The 18,894-nt window shown below is 59.6% G+C and overlaps 1 protein-coding gene across 19 annotated transcripts in view; it reads right to left on the reverse strand.

Moving 5' to 3' along the window:
* Positions 1 to 18,894, reverse strand: part of CACNA1G (calcium voltage-gated channel subunit alpha1 G) — a 62,717-nt gene that overhangs the window by 19,383 nt on the left and 24,440 nt on the right. For 15 of the 19 annotated variants that reach the window (XM_024130076.1, XM_024130094.2, XM_024130098.2 and 12 more), the window contains exons 10-23: positions 14,192 to 14,343; positions 13,193 to 13,378; positions 12,980 to 13,094; positions 12,743 to 12,898; positions 9,832 to 9,900; positions 8,276 to 8,360; positions 7,999 to 8,192; positions 6,772 to 7,203; positions 5,778 to 5,878; positions 5,441 to 5,564; positions 3,403 to 3,471; positions 3,083 to 3,267; positions 2,134 to 2,260; positions 300 to 425 (exon numbers count right to left, since the gene is read on the reverse strand). In XM_024130076.1, the coding sequence (XP_023985844.1) occupies positions 300 to 425; positions 2,134 to 2,260; positions 3,083 to 3,267; positions 3,403 to 3,471; positions 5,441 to 5,564; positions 5,778 to 5,878; positions 6,772 to 7,203; positions 7,999 to 8,192; positions 8,276 to 8,360; positions 9,832 to 9,900; positions 12,743 to 12,898; positions 12,980 to 13,094; positions 13,193 to 13,378; positions 14,192 to 14,343 (2,121 nt within the window). The remainder of the gene's footprint in view (positions 1 to 299; positions 426 to 2,133; positions 2,261 to 3,082; positions 3,268 to 3,402; positions 3,472 to 5,440; positions 5,565 to 5,777; positions 5,879 to 6,771; positions 7,204 to 7,998; positions 8,193 to 8,275; positions 8,361 to 9,831; positions 9,901 to 12,742; positions 12,899 to 12,979; positions 13,095 to 13,192; positions 13,379 to 14,191; positions 14,344 to 18,894) is intronic. The other 4 variants (XM_024130083.2, XM_024130091.2, XM_024130084.2 and 1 more) reach the window with 1 other exon arrangement.

Genomic DNA, 18,894 nt, shown 5'->3' on the forward strand with positions numbered 1-18,894 from the left:
ATAAACCAGCAAAACTGAGCGAGCTATTTCATTTTCTACATTTCTGTTTCTGTGAATGTGGAGTGAGAAAAAGAATCATCTTGACAATATGCCTGCACCTTGTACCGTGCTAAACAAATACACACGTCATCTCGCTGTATCCTCACTACTCCCCTCCAAGGAGATCCCACTAGGACCCGTTCACTAGCTGATGAAACAGAGGCGGGCCAGTTGCCCTGCATGCATCACTAAGCATGGACTTGTGTCCTCCCCAGACTCCTGCCACCACTCCCACCTCCACCTTGGAGCCTGGGGCTCACCTGGCCGAGGTTGTCAAAGTTGTACTTGTGCCGGACCCACCGGTAACTGGCCTCAGCACAGTCAGACTTGTTAGTGATGTTCCTGGTGTCCTCGCCCTGGCACACGAAGAACTTCCCTTTGAAGAGCTGAACACACACATACCCGGAGACAGAGAGAAGTGAGCTGTGAGCACAGGAAGCCCAGACCAGCCCTGGGGCTTAAGAGCTCTGGGCACACCCTGGGTGAGGGCCAGGTGCTCGGTCAAGTCAGAGAAACACTGACAGGAGCCTCCCCTGCAGGCACCCCTTTCTAGGGGCTCCTTGGAGCAGAGGCCCTGGAGAGGAAGGAAAGGTCCTTGGGGAGGGCACTGGGAAAGGGTGGAAGGAGGGGAACAGTTATTCACTTCCTACAAAGGGGGAGGCCCGTGATTCTCCAAGTGGGGTCCCTGGACCAGCAGCAACAGCATCATCTGGGAATGTGCTCAAAAATACAGATCCTCGGGCTTCCCTGGTGGCGCAGTGGCTGAGAGTCCGCCTGCCGATGCAGGGGACACGGGTTCGTGCCCCGGTCCGGGAGGATCCCATGTGCCGCGGAGCGGCTGGGCCCAGTGAGCCATGGCCGCTGAGCCTGTGCGTCCGGAGCCTGTGCTCCGCAACGGGAGAGGCCACAGCAGTGAGAGGCCCGCGTACCGCAAAAAGAAAAAAAAAAAAAAACCAAATTCTCAGGACCGCCCCAAACCCAGTGAGTCAGACACTCTAGGGGAGGGCGGAGGGGTCTGGATTAACGGTGGGGGCGGCCTAGGTATTGTGGAGCCCACTTAACAGAGGAGGAAAACTGAGGCTCAGAGAAGTAAGTTCACTCATTAAGGGCATACAACCAGTAGGTGGTGGAAAGGGGTCTCGAGCTCAGGTCTTTCCGACTGGAAAGCCTCACCCTCACTCCAGAACAGACCAGGCTATGACTGTGGGGAAGGGATTTGAGGGACAGGAGGACCAGGGGGCCTAAGCAGGCCAAAAGTAAGGGAAGGGGAAGGGGCACCGGGTGTGCAGAGAGGCACCACGCAGCCCTGGCAAACATACACCAGACTGGTCTCTAGAGCCAGAGAATTCGAGGAAACACAAGAATACCCCATCCCCAGGGCAGAGTGGATACCCCAAGACGCCAAAGGAAGGGATAGGGATGGGGGTAGCCACCCAGGAGCTCCCCCTGGCCCAACAGCCGCCATCTACGCTGCAGCTGAAACATCTGGAGCCTGGGGCGAGGCGGGGTGCTCCGGAAGAGCAGGACGGAGGGGCTCCCCTGGCTCCCGGAGGCGCCGGCTGAATCCTGCAGGCAGCTCCCTTTCTTTTTCCTCCAAAGCCAAGTTCCCTCCCTGGGACAGAGGCCAAGTTTCCCCAGCAGCCCCCACTTCCTGCCTCGTCTGGGGTCTGCACCCGCCTGCCTGCCAGCTCGCTGCTAACCTGGCCCAGCTGCCTGGGCCCTGGATCCCCAGGCCTGGCCTGCAGCCCACCCGCTCCAGCAGGGAAGGAAGGGAGGGGATCCCTGAGCAGACTGTGGGCCAAGGCCAGCGTCTGCGCTTGGAGTGGTGCGTGAGAGGGCAGAGCGGCAGCCTGTGTGGGCAATGGCCTGAGCCCGAGGCCCTCTCCCCTTGGTGGCCTCTTCCAGGCTCCCAGTTTTCTCCAAAATGCCCAGGAGGCCAAGGGGCCTGAGGCCTCGGGCTTCGAGGGAAGCATCCCTATTTATTCTTTTCTGGGATAAATGTGGCGGCAGCACCTGGAGCCGCAGCATCCCGGGGCCAAGAGGAAGGCCACTCCTCAGGTTTCTGCTGACAGCTGGCCCCAGACCCCCACAAACCTGCACCCCCAGGATGCCAAAAATGATGAAGAAGGCACAACAGATGACCACAATGTTGCCAATGGGCTTCAGCGAGGACATCAGCGTTTCCACCACCAGCTTCAGCCCCTGTGCCCGACTGATTACCCTGGGGAGGGAGGGAGGGGGGTAAGAGGGCTTCCCGGCTCAGACACTCCCTTGCCCCTTGCCCTGCTCGCCACTCCCTCCCATTTTGGCTCACTGGTCCCCATCCTGGGCTCTAGTGGAGGGAAGAGGTTGACACTCTGGGCTCACAGTGCAGACACCCCCACCCCCACCCCCACCCCCAGACCTCCACCTCCACTGCCAGGATGTCAAAGTATTACCTGATGGGGCTGGGGTGCTGATTCAACCCAGGGATGCAGTGTGTTGTGGGGATGGGGAGATAAACTTGTGCGGAGCACGCAGAGGGCAGGCAGGGACGGAGGGGGTGGGGAGGTGGATCATCACAGCCAGGAAAACCCTCGCTGGTCAGTCAGTATCCACCCCGTTCACGTCCCCACCCGTGGAAATTCCCGACTCTGGGTGGGGGTCGGGGTGACTGCCTTACTGGTGAGATCCCCTGCTACAAGTGTTACCTGGTGGGTAGTCCCTGGGATGGGGGGGAAAGAGGGGGGAAGCAGGAAACAAAGTCTGTCACTTCACGGGGAGGGCCAAGTGTCACCCCTGAGGGTGCCACCCAAGGGAGAGCTGCAGCTGAAGGATGGGAGGGTCCTGCCTGTGGCCACTTGCGCTGTGCCCTGCAGGATTATGTCACGTGGTGGGGGGGGGGTCACTGAGGGGGGTGCCCGTGGAGGGTGACTGCTGGGGCCGCAGTGAAACCCAGTGAGAAGCGATGTCTGGAGTGGGGGACGGGGCTCCCTGTGGGGTCACAGGCAGGAAGCAGGGGCAGGTGGGGTGCTGGCCGTTGGGGTGTGCCTGCCCAGGGCACCTGAGCGGGCGCAGGGTTCGCAGCAGCCGCAGCACCCTCAGCATGCCCAGGATCTTGGTGCCGCTGTCGGAGATCATGGACACCAGGATGTCGATGACGGAGATGAGTACCAGCAGCCCATCCAGCACGTTCCAGCTGCTGCGCAGGTAGGCCTGCTCCCCGAAGCACCAGCCCAGCGCCACCACCTGAGGACGCCCGTGCGTCACCGGCGCTGCCACCTCCCTGCAGTCAGTCCCCAGCCCTGCCCTCCATTTGTGACCCAGGCTCTCCACCCCCACCGAGCGCCAGATGGCTCCAAACCAACGCCGACCCCGCATCACCTTCACTGTCATCTCAGCCAGAAAGACTGCGGTGAAGATGTAATTGGAAAGGGTCAGGAAGATGCGTTCCTGTAAGAGAGAGCAGGCAGGTGTTGCCACTGGGACCCCCTCCTCGGGCCATGTCTGCTCTGCACGCGGAAGCCAGGAGCTGCCTCCAATGTCTGAGTCAGAACAAAACCCCCCACTCTTCCCAGCAAAGCAGACAATCTCCTTCCTGTTCTCCCCCCCACCCCAACTCAGACAAACACACACACACACACACACACACACACACACGGAGCCAGCGTCAAGCCCCCTGACTCATTTGCAGCTCTGGCCACAGTCCCACTCTTGCCCCTGAACAGAACTGCCCCCCACTATCTCCCCACTCAGACACACACACACACACACACACACACACACACACACGGAGCCAGCGTCAAGCCCCCTGACTCATTTGCAGCTCTGGCCACAGTCCCACTCTTGCCCCTGAACAGAACTGCCCCCCACTATCTCCCGGAGCGGCCTTGAGGGGAAAGTGCTTCCCACCGCAGTGCTGTCATCTGAGCCCCATATCTCAGGCCCTATTCACCAATTCCTTTCTTAAAACTGGAGCAGGATTTAGCTTGATCTCTCGACGCCCCACCCTACTCCCCTCTGCTCCACGTACTTGCTTTCCTGCTGTGTGCCCCAGAAACGGAGCCGCAGGGCAAGCTGGGGGCCTGAGTACAGGCTGTGCATCCCCAGGTACCATATTTATGCCAGGCACAGGGTGAAGCAGGGCAGGAAAGACGGCGACCCAATCCCCTGATATCTCTGGGCTGATTCCGCCGTTGGGTGGCCAAGAGAGGGGTGCAGAGAGCTGGAGAGGTGGCAGGCAAAGTGTGAGTGTCAGACGAAGCGAGAGCAGCGAAAGGGGAGAGGGAGGAGCACACACGTGACAGAGCTAGAGATGGAGGGGCTGAGTGGGAAGGTGGGGGAGAGACGTGGCCACAGTGAGCTCTGAGGCAGGGCCCTGGGCGGGAGGCAGACGAGGGAGCCAGTGTGACCAGCCACCCTTGCTCTGGGCGGGGGCGGGGGGGGGGTCCCCGGTGCTGTGCTCGCTCACCTATTCCCAGGCTGGCCCTCCACTCCCCAGGCTCCCTTCACCATCACCACCCCCACCCCCCACGCTGGCCTGGCTGGAGCCCACCCTAATGGAAAACAGAAGCCCCAGCGATGTCGAAAACTGAGCAATGGTATGCGAGGCAGCAAGGAGGGGCGGAGACCACCTCCCAGCTAGTGGTGAAAGATGCCAGGAGGGGCAGCAGAGCCCCCCCACCCTTCCAGGACCTGGATCACTGTGGGGCGACAGGCTGTGATGCCAGGCTGGGGAGAGACAGCTCCCAGGACCGGCCGGGCCCATCCTGAAGAGGTCAGGAACCGGGGGAGTATGTCCAGGTACGCCGGCCCATGGCCTCTCCTCCCCTCCCGAGGAGGACCGGCGGGTTCACAGCCAGGCAGAAGGGATCAGTGCTCCTCCAAACACCCCCGAAACCCTACTTGCTCGTGACCTGACCCTGAGGAGCAAAGGGCAGCTTCCCTCCCCGACGCGGCACCGCCAACGGGGCAGATTGGGCAGGACGCCTCCCCGTCAGTCACCAGGTCCTGGAGACCCTCTGCCACTCAGCCCGGCCAGGGCCAGTCTCACTGCTGGCCTCACCATGACACTCGCTGACTCACATACAGGCCTCACAAGCCCCTGGCGCATGAGAACAGGCCATCTGCAAACAGCTGGGTGCAACGAAGCTCACTTTTCCCCAGGCGAGCAGCAAGGCCCACTCCCCCAGCTGGCTGCTGTGTCACAGAAGGGAAACGGAGGCCGGCGAGGGACACAGGAGGCATCCTGGGGCATCAGTTGCACGGGTCAGAGTCTGAGAGACTCCTGGCTCCCTGCCTCCGTGTCTCTCTGGGCCTCCCTGCCCGCCTGGCCCGCTGCATGGGTGCTAACCCGCTAATCCGGGAGGGCTGGGCACCAAGCAGGCACTCAGCAGCCGCTGTGTCAGCCCCAGTGACTCACAGCGCTGTGCGGGTCAATCTTGGGGCGCTCCATGGCGATGGTGATGCAGTTGAGGAAGATGATGACGAGGACCACGTGGTCGAACATCTTGTGGGTGATGATTCGGTGACACAGGAGGCGGAACCTGCTCCGGGACAGAGGCAAAGGCTGAGTCGGGGGGCGGGGAGGAGGGGGGATAGCACTGCCCCTACCCATCCTGGGCCCTCCCATCCCCAGGCCCCGCTCTCATCTTCCCCCACGTCAGGGGGACACTTCTAGCTTCCCTGGGATGGAGTCGCAGGAGAATTTCCCATGAGAAGGAGAGGGTGGGGTGCAGGTCAGGGACCCCCTTGCTGACCTTGACTGAGGAGGGAAGATGAAGGCAGACCAGGAGTCTCGCTCCAGGCAGCAGGCAGGGAGCCGGGCCCGGACCCACGCTCTCATCCTTTCCCCTTTGCTCTGTAGAAGGATGGCCCGGGATGTGAGCAGGGCCAGGCCTCCAAGTTCCTGATCCCTGGCTCCTCAGCGGCCCCGTGGCCCTCACGCCTGGTCTACCCGCTCCACTCTGGCCCAGCCCTATGCCTGGCTTTTCTTCCTGTATTCTTAAAACCACCTCAGCATCTCCCCCAAACCCCCACTCAGCCCCCGAGCATGCCTCACTTCCTTCATCTCCCCACCCCCTCGCTTCCCCCAGGCTCTCCTCTCTTCCCGTCTCTGCCTCCAGCCCAGGCCCCTGCCTGCGTTCCCTCCTTCCCTCCCCGCTGGGCTTGGAAGCCACATCAATGATCAGACACTGTCCCCATCACAGCCGCCTGTTCGAAGACACGCCTGGCGTGAGGAGACACTGGACCTTTCTCACATGCTAACCCTGGGGTCCCAGGTCCCTGAGCCCCACCCCCGGGGTTAACGGTGGTGGTGAGGGGGTTGGGGAAAGGGTGAATGGGTAAAAGTGGGTGTGAGATCAAGGCTTGTGATGAGGTAGGGATAAGAGAGGGGGACAGAGGAGGGTATCAGTTTGGAGAGATGAGTGATGGGTCTTTCTGAGTCACAGTGGGAGGGCTATGAAAGATTCATACACATCTGCCCAAAGCCATCCTTATCCACCAAGGAGGCAGAGCTGCAGACCCAGGCATGACAAGGATCTGGGGCTCGGTGGGTTGGGCGGAGGGAAAAAGGGGCTGTTTGGAGCCTGGCGTCAGGCCTGAGACCCCCTCGAGATCCTCTGGGCGTGATGGTAGCTCCCTGAATGCCATACAACTGGGAGGGGGTCGTCCGGTCCTGCACCAGGTCAGGCACAGCTCCCCTCACTCAAGGTCAGGGGTGAGAGGTCACTGTGCCCACAGGGGCCTCACCAAGTTGCCCTCGTCATCGCCATCGTCCCCATCCAGCGGGGGATCATCGGGCCGCAGGGCCCGGGTCAGGCGTCCTGGCGCCGACTTGCCGTTGCAGTCCTGGTACTCAGAGGCTGAGCTGCGGCCACTGGCCGTGCGGTGCAGCCCGGGCACCTGCAGTGTGTCCGGCAGGTCAAAGGAGCTCTTAGCTTCCCGCTCCAGGGAGCCCCTGTGGCGGCGGTCACTGCCCGCTGGGCTGGTGCGCTCCTCTTCCGAGCTCTCCTCCTCGTCCTGGCTCTCCTGGCCCTCGCCCGACAACAGGGACCTCCGCTCCCCGCTCGGGCTCCTCCGCTTCAGGCTGGGGGCGCGGCCCAGGCTGTTCCGGCTGGAGCGCCTGCTAGCCCAGCTGCTGGCTGCACTCCAGGGACTGTGTGGGGAGCTGCGGGCGCTCGGCTGGGGGCCGAACAGAGGACAGAGTGGTCTCAGCCAGGACCTCATGGCCCCACGCCCCTTCACGTGCATCCTGGTTCCTGTGAGCCTCTCTGGCCTCACGTCGGGTACAGAGGTATGAACAGGAGCCCTGGACCTGGGTGCCTGGACTCACACCATGTGTGCGACCTCGGGCAAGTCACTAACCCTCTCCGTGCCTCAGTTCCCCATCTGTAAAAGCGATATGACCCTAGCACCTATTCCTCATTTAGGTGAGCGGCAGTGTAAAATCACAGCGAGAGCATGGGCCCTGACACCAACGTCCTGGATTAAAAGGCTGGCTCTGTCGCCTGCTCACTGTGGAGCTTCCCACAGATCACTTTGGCAATCTGAGACTCAGGTCCCCGTCTGAAAAATGGGGATAATATTGGTACCTACCAGATGGTTGCTCATGCATTAAGAGCACTTAGAAGCAATGTCTAGGACAGTGTCTGGCACAGAATCAGTAACTGGATGGGGTTTGCTATTATTAAGGTGAGGTATTATGAAGATGAGGCATCCCCTCCCATCTTACAGAGGGAAATGAGTCTCAACAAAGGACACTCGGGGAACAGAAGAAATAGAATTAGAACCCTGCTCTTTTGCCCCCCAGGGCCAAGGCTCCTGCGCCTGCCTGCCTTACCAGCCCTGCTGACGCCCCCTGGGCCTTGTCTACCCTGTGGCTCAGGGGCTGTCTTCCTCGGGCCTGCCCATTCCACCTCTCTTCCCTCCTGATGTCTGTACATCTCCCACTGTCGGGCCCCCACATGCACCCCCTACCGGTGACTTCGTCTCATGGGGTGCCCCCGGTTCGGCCGACCCGCTGCTGCTGGCGCGGCGGGACACGGGGCCCAGAACCTCGGCCAGGCCAGTGCTGGAGCTCTTGGGCAGCGACATGGGTGTGGCTGCCGTGTGGATGATGAGAGGGGGCAAGAGGCTCTTCCGCACCTCCGGGTGCTCTCCCAGAGACACCACTGCAGGGGGAGAGAGGGAGAGACCCTGAGTCCACTCAAGGCTGGCCTAGAGCCAGGGGCTGCCCCCGCAGAGAGATACTCACAGGCCAAGCGCTTCTTCCTGCCCCCACCGCCATCCAGGCTAGGCGAGAAGAAATCGGGCTCTGATTCGGACTTGGTGGCATCTCCCTAGGGTGGGAGAGCAGCGGGCCATTAGGAACCTGGCCGGGCAGGGGGTTGGTAGGGTGGACCGAGGTCTCCCTGTCTTCACACGCACACACCACATATAGGCCACAAGGAACCAGCAACCACGGCACGAGGCATGCACTGGCTCAGGCCAGACCACCCAGGCTTGGGGCCCAGGGCTCTCAAGGGCCTGTGATACCTCAGAGAAGGCCACGGCTATCCCCAGAACCCACAGCACAACCATCACGGCTGGGACTGGCTTCAAGAATGGCTGAGGGGAGAGGGGATAGCCTGGCAGGCAGGTGGCACAGGCCAAAGGGAGCTGGGGACCTGAGTGAAGTAGTCACTAGAGCCTCATTTCCAAAGGCCACTTGTGCCCTCTGCTTTCCCTCCATGGCTGCCCTCCCCTGAGCCTCAGACCCAAGGCCCCGGAGAAAAATTGAAGGACCCCAGACAGAGCAGTTCAGCCCAAGGATGCCACTTCAGTCCCTCTACTTCTTCCCTCCATCTTCCCCAAGCCCCCACCTTCTCCCCTGGCCCCATTTTTACCTCTCTCCCTGTCTCTGGGACAGTTTTTTCTTCCTCCTTAGCAGGTCAGTAGGTTCCCCAGTAATTACACACTCCTCCTTAAGAAGTTATTAAGAAATACTTGATTGCTACTTTTGATAAGGACATAAATATTGCGTAATTGGCATCTCAGGGGATCATTTTCATTAACTCAGTTTACATCCCTAACGAGGTCTTTAATTATCAAGTGGGATCTCCAGGGGGCTGCTTGGGATGTGCAGCACCATGGGGTCCCATGGCAACCCTGGCTTTGCCCGAATTCTGGTGCCAGTGCAGGAAACAGCAGGGCACCGGCTCAGTGTGGGGGCCAGGGGAGGAGCATGCCCCTGAGTACCTGCTGGACCTCCTGGGTGGTCAAGGGGCCAGAGACACAGAAGTAGATTTTAAATTCTGGTACATTCTGGCAAGAGGCACACACCACCCGCCCCCCCCCAACTCCTCCAAAGCCTTGTTCTGAGCCGAGACAGCTTGTGGGGTCTCCAACAGGGGCTCAAGGCAAGGAGGAGAGGAGAGAGATCGGGGAGCACGGTCTGCGGCCACAGATCCCGACTTCACTGAGGCCCGACGACCCAGACTCCTCGGGGACCGCAGTGGAGGTACACACATGCGGTGTACCACCCACGTGCACACAGAGGATTCTAAGTCCCTTCCTTCTCCGGCCCATCCACTGGTCTGGTGGGACGGATTGGCGCCCTTTGCGGGTGAATAGGGCAGAGGCAAGGAGGTCCTCCCCTCAAATGTCCTCAAGGGGGAAGGGACTTAAAATCAAAGCAAACCTCACGACACCAAGGACCACCATGGCCACCACAGGTTGCACAGCAGCTGAGCGTGAACACAAGCACAGACACGGAGGCAGAATGGGGGCGTGGGGCACGGGGGGCATGCCGACTCATGATCGCATACCTACCCCCTGGGAGTCGACAGGCAGCTGAATACAGCTTAACTGTCCACTCGCATCTTCCCGTTTGCTGATTTCCTACAGGGAGAGGGGGAGGCAGGGGACGGGCGCTGGTTACAGGCGCCGGGCTTTCATACAGCAGCAGTGTCGAAAGAGGAAGAAAAGGAGGGGTGCAAACCCAACAGTGGGGGAAATGAGACATGGGGTGGGGGAGGAGAAGAAAGGGAACAGCATGGCCTTCCAGAATTCAACCACAGGTCCTGGAGCCAGAATGAATCTGAAGGGTGAGGGCAGAGGCCACAGAGATGGGAACAAGGGCAGGGAAGGAGACCGAGCCCCCCCATTAATCCTAATAATACCAGCTACCATTCACTGGGGGCGGCGTGGCAGGCATCACACAACTGCTTCATTAACACTAGCTTACCTCCTCTCCAGGTGGGAAGGAGGTGCAGCTAGCACCCTCTTAGAGGAAGCACCTGAGGTTTGGAGAAGTTAAGAAAACTGCCCCAAGTCACACAGAGACTAAGAGATGCATCTGGGCCTCGTACCTGAGTCTCCAGCTCACCTCTCGCCGGCTCTGAAGCAGCCGGCCCGGGAGGGTGGGAAGGAGGGGTCGATGGAAGTCAGAGGTGGGGGAGGAGACAAAAGGCCAGGAGCAAGAACAGGCCTCTTCACTCCTAACTCCAACTCAGAATGCTCCTACCAGGATGGGATGTGACAGTAACACTGGGATGATGGCTACAATGTTGTTTGATGTCAATGAACGGCCTCACACAGGGCCTGCTGCCTGTTCATTTAATTAAGTGTGCGGATGATAAATATACAGGGATTCAGGGCGCCGCCCCCTGCAAGTCAGAGTATAAACAGCCCAGCTGGCCTGGTCCGCTAGGCCACCCCCTCCTACCTCTTGGCAGGGTGGCAAGGCCAGCAGGGAGCCACCCTTGAGGCCTCCTGCTGGTGACGCCCAACAAATTGGGGGTGGCCACTGCTTCCACTGAAGTAGGTTGCCTCGTTTGTAAAAAAGCAGGTCATCACAACAGCCGAAGCCAGCCTCTTCTGCCAGATGGTGGGGCACCCTCAGAGCCACATGTGTGCTCCCTGAAACTCCGTACAGCTGAGGGCAGGTGCCTCTGGAGGTGTCCAGGCCACTGGCACTGAGTGACCAACCTCCCCCCCGACCCCGGGGTTTAAGGGACAGTGAGAAGCTGGTCCAGCTCCTCTCACGGGCACTTCAGGGCCAGGCCGCTGCCCACCCCCTCGAAAAGGGGTTGATCCTGAAATCCTTTCGCCGTCCCACCCCAGACCCAAAGCATCCTGCCCCGAGTGAGACTCTCTCCCAGGCACTTGTCGAGGAGGGTATGGCCCCAGGCCCTGGCCAATCCCTCATGCTGGGGCAGCCACAAGCCCCCAGCAGGGCCAGAGTGACCAGGCCAGGCCCAAAGGCCAGGCTGCTCTCCATTCCCACACACAGCCTTTGCCGCTGCCTAGCAACCAGGCCGGCTCAGCGGCTCTCGGTTTAACAAGGTGTCTGCTGGAAGGACCAGTGATTTGGGGGTGCTGCCTGTGCCGGGCGTTTCCAAGACTGCCGAGCTGGCTGAATGGCTACTTGAGGGCGGGAGATAGGCTTGGGGTGTTTTCCATTTCCACAGAGTACCACAGGAATTTTTCTGCGAGAACGTTAGCTGTCAGGAGCTGTGGTTTGGAAGGGGCTGAAGGACCCCCGTCCCCACTCAGCTCCTCTTCCCACAGGCCGAGAGCAGTGGCCAAGTGGTGGGTCTCCATACAGACCTTGATTCTTGTGGGAGCACGCTGGCACCCTTAACCCTTCAGGCCCCAGGGAAACCCCAAATAAAAGTCCCATCCCAGGGAGAATACCAATGTCCCTCCCTCCCATCAAGAGGCCCAGCCATCACCCAAGGCAGGGCCTGCCTTCCCGACCTGCTGCCCTCCCTGCCACCCAGCGGGGAGGAAATGCAATAATGGGTAACTACGGAATTACAACGGGAGGAGGTCACTGTGGGAGAGATACACCCGCACCCGCCAGCCCAGCCCGGCCCACGGGGAAACAGCCTTCCCTTGAAAGGCTGAGAAAGAGTCAGAAAATAGATTTTTGTTTTTCCACCGTGTGCTGGGTATTTATAGACCAGGCCGCAGCGGGAGTTTCCATCCGGGTCACCCGGAGAGAACTGGACCGAGAGCTTCTCCACACCCAACCTGGAGCATTTCTAGGTTGAGCCGACCTGCCCTGTGCTAGGCGCTGGGATGCTGGGCTGGGCCTGGGGCTTGGACGGGAAGAGCGGCTGAGCTAAGGGAGCAGAGCGGGGTGCAGCCCTTCAGGCAGAGGCTGTGTCCTGGCAGGGCAAGGGCGGGATCCATGTAAATCAATATTAATTGATGATGCTGCCTGTGACGAAGGTGATGGAGACTGGGCTGGAAATAGGATGCTCATCTCTGCCATGCCGGCAGCTAATTGGGCTCATTTCTCACCCCGGGCAGCTCAGCCCTGTCCGGGCGCTGGTGGCATCTTCACCAGCTCAGCCAAAGCTCAGATGACTCGCTTGCAAGCTTCCCCCACCCCTCGGCTCAGATGGGTTCCCTCCAGATGTCCCCGAGCGCACCTGTGCTCAGGGATCCAGCTGCGCCGTGCGTCAACACTCATCCCGTCCAGCTCTCTAGGGAAGCACCTAGCCGGCTTTGTGGGGGAAGCCAACTCGGCAGCTAACCTTGGATCCAGAGATGCTCTGCCGCAACAACCACCGGGTCTCTCAAGTGCCGAGGGGCTGCCTGCAACCCAGAACCCCCACTCCTAGTTCCCCAGCCTAGTCTGAGGGGCGCATCCTGCAGAACCTCCCCGGACACCACAGCTCCAGCGGGGCCGCCGATTCCTCCTGGAAGTGGACTGCTGAGGGCAGGGGGTTACCTCCGCCTGGAAGCCCTCCACCAGGATGGCAACGAGCAGGTTGAAGAGCACGTAGTTGCCAAAGGTCATGAGGGCGATGAAGTAAAGGGCAGCCCAGGATGACGTGGAGGCCATTCCGTTGTAGAGCACCTTGTTCCAGTCCTCCTGGGTCAGGATCTGCCGGCCGAGGATGGGAGTCAGGGCCTTCACCGGCGGGCACCCCACCACCCTGCCCACCCTGCCCTGTTACCCTGGCACCTGAAAGACAGTGACGATGGCCCAGAGCAGGGAGTCAAAATTCTTCCGGTCCGGCAGCGTGTCCCCATCCCTCTCAGATGCAAATTTGCAGCCAAAAAGATGCATACCCAGGATGCTGAAGACATAGGAGCCACAGGATGGGGGTCAGGGCCCCCAGCAAACCCTGCCCCTCAGGCCCTCATCCCGCTGGCACGGATGCCACACCTGCCTCACCTGAAGATGAAGATGAACAGCATGAGTAGCATGCAGAAGGTGGCCACGTTGTCCATGGTCTTCATGAGCACCACCAGCTGCCGCTGCAGCGCCGGCAGGAAGCGCACCAGCTTCAGCACCCGCATCAGGCGGAAGGTCCGCAGCACCGACAGGCCGCCCCCCTGCTGGCCCACGATCTCCCACACGCTGCGAGGGGCGGGAGAGGGGCGGGTGGCCAGAGCCCGAGCCTGAGCCTGAGACCGCTGCATACTCACCCTCCTCCTGCCCCGTCCTTTAGGAGGGCCCAGCAGCACCTGAGGGTCTGGACTGACCAGCGCTGAGAAAGTGGGCAGCAAGGGGCCCTTGGGCCTCCAGGCAGGAGCTCCAACATCTGGGTGACAGCTCCAGCCCTCCCCACCCTCCCCTCTAGGCCAGTCCTCTCCCTCAGTCGGCCAAGGCAGCAGCCTCAAGTTACGGAATGCCTGCTTTGTTCTCTTCTAATGAAATTTAAAGCCAATTCCGAAAAAGCAATAAAGCAGTTCTTCTGGCCCAGGGCCTGGGGGGTGTGGGGGGCAGTGGAGCACTTTCCCAAGGTCTTGGAAACCCTGAAGCAAGTTGCCAGCGTCTGCGACAGTCTCCAAGCATTTTGTAAGCAGGGACAGCTGGCTGGGCCTTACACTTCCTCCAACTCCTCTCCGAAGCCAACTCCCCAGTCCTTGCCCACCCCAGGTCTGCATGGGGTCGAAGACAAGGAGTGGAAACGAGAGCAAAGACTTCAGAGGGGCCCAGCCAAAGCAGATAGGAGGCCACGTTCCGCGTGAGCAAGGTAAGGCCCAGGGAGAGGGTGGAGCGCAGCGTTGGGGGCATGGAGAATCCTCAGCTGGGGGAGCGTAGAGCCTGTGGGTCAGTGGGGCCTGACTCCAGATCCCTCCACCCCAGAGGAACAGGCTGTGTGGCTCCTCGCCCCAAGCTACCCCGAGGGCACTCCTCAGGCAAGAGGCAGCAGAGGGGCAGTCATACCTGATGACAACAATGACACCGTCAAAGATGTTGTAGGGGTTCTTGATGTAGCCAAAGGGACCATACACGAGCAGCTTCAGGAGCATCTCCAGGGCAAAGAGGCTGGTGAAGACGATGTTGCTGATTTCCAGGGCGTTGGTGAGCTCCTCAGGCTGGAGGACAGGGTGGGCATGAAGCAGCCAAGGCTTGTCCCTGAGCCCCTCATCCCAGTCCTCCCAAACACCTGGCCCCATGGAGAGGGGGAGAGGGACCGGCAAGCCAGCGGGTGGGAGTGGGGGTGTTGGGAGAGGGCAGTAGTGGTGCTGAATGCTCAGGCTAATGGGGAGGACCCTCCCCCAAAGGGTCCATGAGAAAATGCACTCAGGGGTGGCCACTGCACAAAGCCCCCCAGCCCCTGGCCATTTCCAGCTCTGAGGATCCTGGGGCCACAGGCTCACGGGAGGCCTATGCTGTGGGTTCTGCCCACCTCCTACCGGGGGCTCCGGGACCCATCCTGTCCTGTGCTACCGCGTCAGCTCAGCAGGCCCAGGCCAGCAGTGCACTGCTGCTGGCCGGTCCCAGAGGGTGACTGCCAAGACCTCACACACATACGCAGTCACGCAGCCACATGCAGATCACAAGGGCTCTACGATTACTCTGTGGACTTGGCAGCCTCCTCCTGGACGACGGTTGACGACGTTGCTTTCTTCCAGACACGCACACAACTGCATACAGGTACACACAAACACGCACAAATGGGTACATGCACACGCACATATACAGAGACACACGAACAAGTATACACACGCAATACCTGCGTGCGTGCACACAGAAGCACGTACACACAAACACACTGATGAGCAGAAGGGAGACCCCAGGAAGGGTTGTCACAGATGAGGTGGCACCTGGAGCTGCTACCTGAGTCTAGGACACCCAGGTTAATTCCCCACCTATCCCGTCAACTCACTGTGTGACTGACCTTCAGCAAGATGCTTAACCTCTCTGGTAATTTCTTTTATGCTCCTACCCAGGGTCTGGGATTGGGACTGAGGATACAACCTAGGGAGGTCATCAGAACTAATGACAAACTTTACTTCGTCTGCTATTCCAGTGCAGAACATTAAGTACCTCCTCCCTTTTACTATTAAGCACCTACTGTATAATCCACCAGGTACTGTAAAATCCACCAGGTATGCAAAAACATGCCATCTGTGCTCCCTGCCTCCTAGGAGCTCAGAGTCTAGCTGGAAACAAGCTGTACACACACAAAACAGCTGGATAACCACAAGAGACCTTAGAGGCTTTGGTGCCAAAATAAATTATCCAGACAGTAAATCCAGGAGTTCAGGGGAGAGAAGGTGAGGGAGGAACACGCTGGGAAAGCCTTAGTCGGGAGGCAGCACTTGAAATGAACTCCGAGGGTGCGTGGGGTCTCTCCAGGCAGAGGGAAGGGGAAGGCATCCCAGGGTCGAGCCAGGGAATGAGCCATGTCTGGGGAGAAAGGGAGGGGCCTGGCCAGGCTGCAGGCTGCAGCTGCAGAGTGAGATATGATTGGCTCACTGGAGTCCAACTGCCCACCTGATGAGGTGTCTTGACCACCCAAAAGCCCAAGATCCGTAGTAGCTACTCAAGAAGTTTGAATTAAATAACCAAGTGAAGCCCTTAGTCCATCAGACATCTCCCCCTGTTTACCCAGCTGCCTCATCTGGCCGGCTGCCCAGGTAGGTCACCCAACCATGGAGCCAGGCCCTGGGCACCGCCAAATGTATCCTAATAGCCCCAATATGTGCGGCCAGCCTGGGTGGGAGGGGGTAGAGCTGGAAGGCAGGGTCTTCTGATTGACTGGCAGGTGAGGGGCATTTGGGGGCTCAACAGCTACTTAGAAGGAGAGAAGCTCTCAGTCTCAGCCCACGGATGGATTCTCTCCAAAGACAGGTCTGGGGAGCAGGGCCGGGGTCAGCAGGTGGGGCCGAGAGCCAGAGGTCCAGAGAGCGAGTGGCTGTCGTGGGGGCCAGTGTGGCATGGAGCCCGTTGCTCCAGCAGATCTTGAGTGAGATTTTGCTCTCAGACTGTGAGTGGGGGCATGCCACCTGACCTAGCAAATGGGGTTCACAGGGAGACAGGACCTTTGGTCCCTCCAGCGGGAGCACAGTGCAGGTGGTGGGGAAGGGGCCACGGTCAGTGAACCTGCCTCCCTGTCACTCTGCAGTCTGCCCAGTTGTCCATCCTTGGATTGGATAAAGATGGTAAGCACAGGTCACACTGGTGCGATGCTCTGTAGGTTCCCAGGCTCAACGTGTGTCTCACCTTGTACCATCCACACAACAGCGCCCCCCACCCTCGTTTTGCAGATGATCAAAAGCGGTCAAAAGATGATGAATGACCAGCACAAAGTCATAGGGCAGGGAGAGCCAGGGAGCGGGACCCAATCCCCCCTGACTCTGAGTCCAATAATACTAGGCTGTCAGGATCCAAGAGTGCAGTGAGGGGCCTGTGAACCCAGACACGGGGATGGACTGAATACGTAATGTGTCTTCTTACATATATAAAATTATATTTCACATGAACGTAGATGTATGAATAAAGAATGAGTCTGAAAGCATCACTGAGGTGCATGTATAATGGGTGAATTTTACGGCATATAAATCATACATCCAAAAAAAGCTGGCAGAAACAAAAATTAATAAAATAGTGAAAGCACTATAGCTTTTGCTATCATGTATTTACTTAATTAGTGAATGCTTAAAGTACAACTACTACCAGGCGTGTGGAGGAGGGGTGTTCTCACCGTTTCCTGGTGTTGTCTACAGGGCTTACGACAGTCTGTACCTGAGGGCTCACAGATACACACAGACACACACACTCACCCGCCAGCGCACCAACCAAGAGCCTCATCAGAAGGATGGCGCGGGCTCCCCCAAGGCCTGCGTCACTGCCCTCGTAAAGGGGTGGCGGCAAAGCCTGGAGCTGCAGCGCGCCCGGCCAGCCTCCAGGAGGCAGTGGGACCCAAGAAGCAGGTCGAAAGGAGGGCCTGGCACTCTCCCCCCTTCCCCCACCCCCGCCTTCCCTCTCTCTCCTCACTGCACACACTTAGGGGCAATGCCTATTCCCTTCCAAGGCTCCGGTATCCCCCATGATCCATGGGAAAAAAGTCCTCCTCCCCCAGACAGCCAGGCCTGTCCAAGGTACTAAATTGGAAGCTGGGAATGTTCTGCAAATGCAGGACGAGGACACAGAGCCTCAGTCTTAGCAACACCGTTGCCCCAGGGACCAGAGCCGTGATCACAGCCACTGCAGCTGCAAAGGGACGGGGTGGGAGCCAACTTCTGCTAGGGCCCTCCACGGGCCCTGCACTGCTACTACCTTCCTCCCAGGAGTTCATTTCCTCCCTGTTCACACCAAACAAGGGAGGGATGTGGGCTTCGTTGACGGCAGGGAAACTGAGGCTCTGAGGTGTGGTGACTTGCTGGAGGTCACACCGCTCACTTAGAAAGGTGCTGAGCAAGGTGCATCTGCACGCCCCTCCACACCTCTCCATGCTGTTGCCCCCGCCACACACCCAGACAGCCCACACAGACTCACACAGGCCCATCAGGCTGCCAGGTGGTCCCTTCTCTGGTCTAGACTGCATCCTCCCTCCTGTTCACGAAGGTGAAGGCTCAGTGGGGGCTTCTGCAAGTGGAGGCCAGGCAGCCTGAGCTTCTCCCCCGCCCCGAGAGGCCCCAGGATCTTCTCTGTGCTGACGCTAATTGTAAATCTCCCATCTTCCATCTCCCAATGCTTTCCCTCCCCTTAGCCTGTCAGCTTGGAGTAACTGGGCCCCAGGTAAGCTGCTCAATACCTCCCAGCCCCAGGACCCCCCTGAAACCCAGAGCACCTCCATCCACTAACCCTTAAAGTGCTCATGGTATGCACAGCACTGCTAAGAGGTGGGGTGGAACCTGAAGGCAGGAGGCCTGCCAACTCGGAGACTTTGCACCTGGGTGACCTCAGGCAAGTCCTTTAACCTTGCTGGTTCCCAGTGGTCTCTTCTATTAAACAGGGCAACACCTCCTTGTGACGAGGCTGCCCTGCCAGATATAGGAGTTACAGCCTGTGAAAACACCCAGGCCAGGGTCCTGCTCAGGTGGCCCCGTGGGCACCGACAGTGGCAGCAGTCCTCTCATGTGGCAGGACAGAGTGTCTGCAAGGCCGAAGCTAAGCACCACGTGTGGCCAGACACCAGGAGGGCCCCAGGAGCTCAAACCGGCTGAGGTCAGTGGGCCAGTGGGGAGGAGGACTCCCGTGGAAGGCATCCCCGGCCAGAGCGGCGCGAGCAAAGGAGCAGAGGAGGGAACGTGCAGGGCGCGCTCCAGGACCAAGGGTCAAGCGTCTGCCCTGGTCAGAGGGTGGGAGGGACCACTGGGGAGCAAGGCTGCCAGGTAGGTGGGGCCCAGCCAGAATGGCCTTGACTCCGCTCCCCGACTTGACCCAGGCTGGCCTTGCCTCTGCCCATGATGCTGCCATTGAGGCTTCTGGGGGGAGGCAGGAGATGTGCAAAGCAGTATATTCAGAAGATTAATCTGCTGCAGTAGTGGCAGTGTGCGGATGGCTTGGAGAGACAAAGAGATGGAGGCCAATTAGGGGATACTGCAGCGGTCCAGGCGCGAGGCCTGAGAGCCGCCTCTGGCAGACAGGGATGTGCCTTTTGAAGGGAAGGTGCAAGGCGGGGACAAGCCAGACCA

Source organism: Physeter macrocephalus, chromosome 14 (assembly GCF_002837175.3).
Source record: "Physeter macrocephalus isolate SW-GA chromosome 14, ASM283717v5, whole genome shotgun sequence".
NCBI classification, from domain to species: domain Eukaryota; kingdom Metazoa; phylum Chordata; class Mammalia; order Artiodactyla; family Physeteridae; genus Physeter; species Physeter macrocephalus.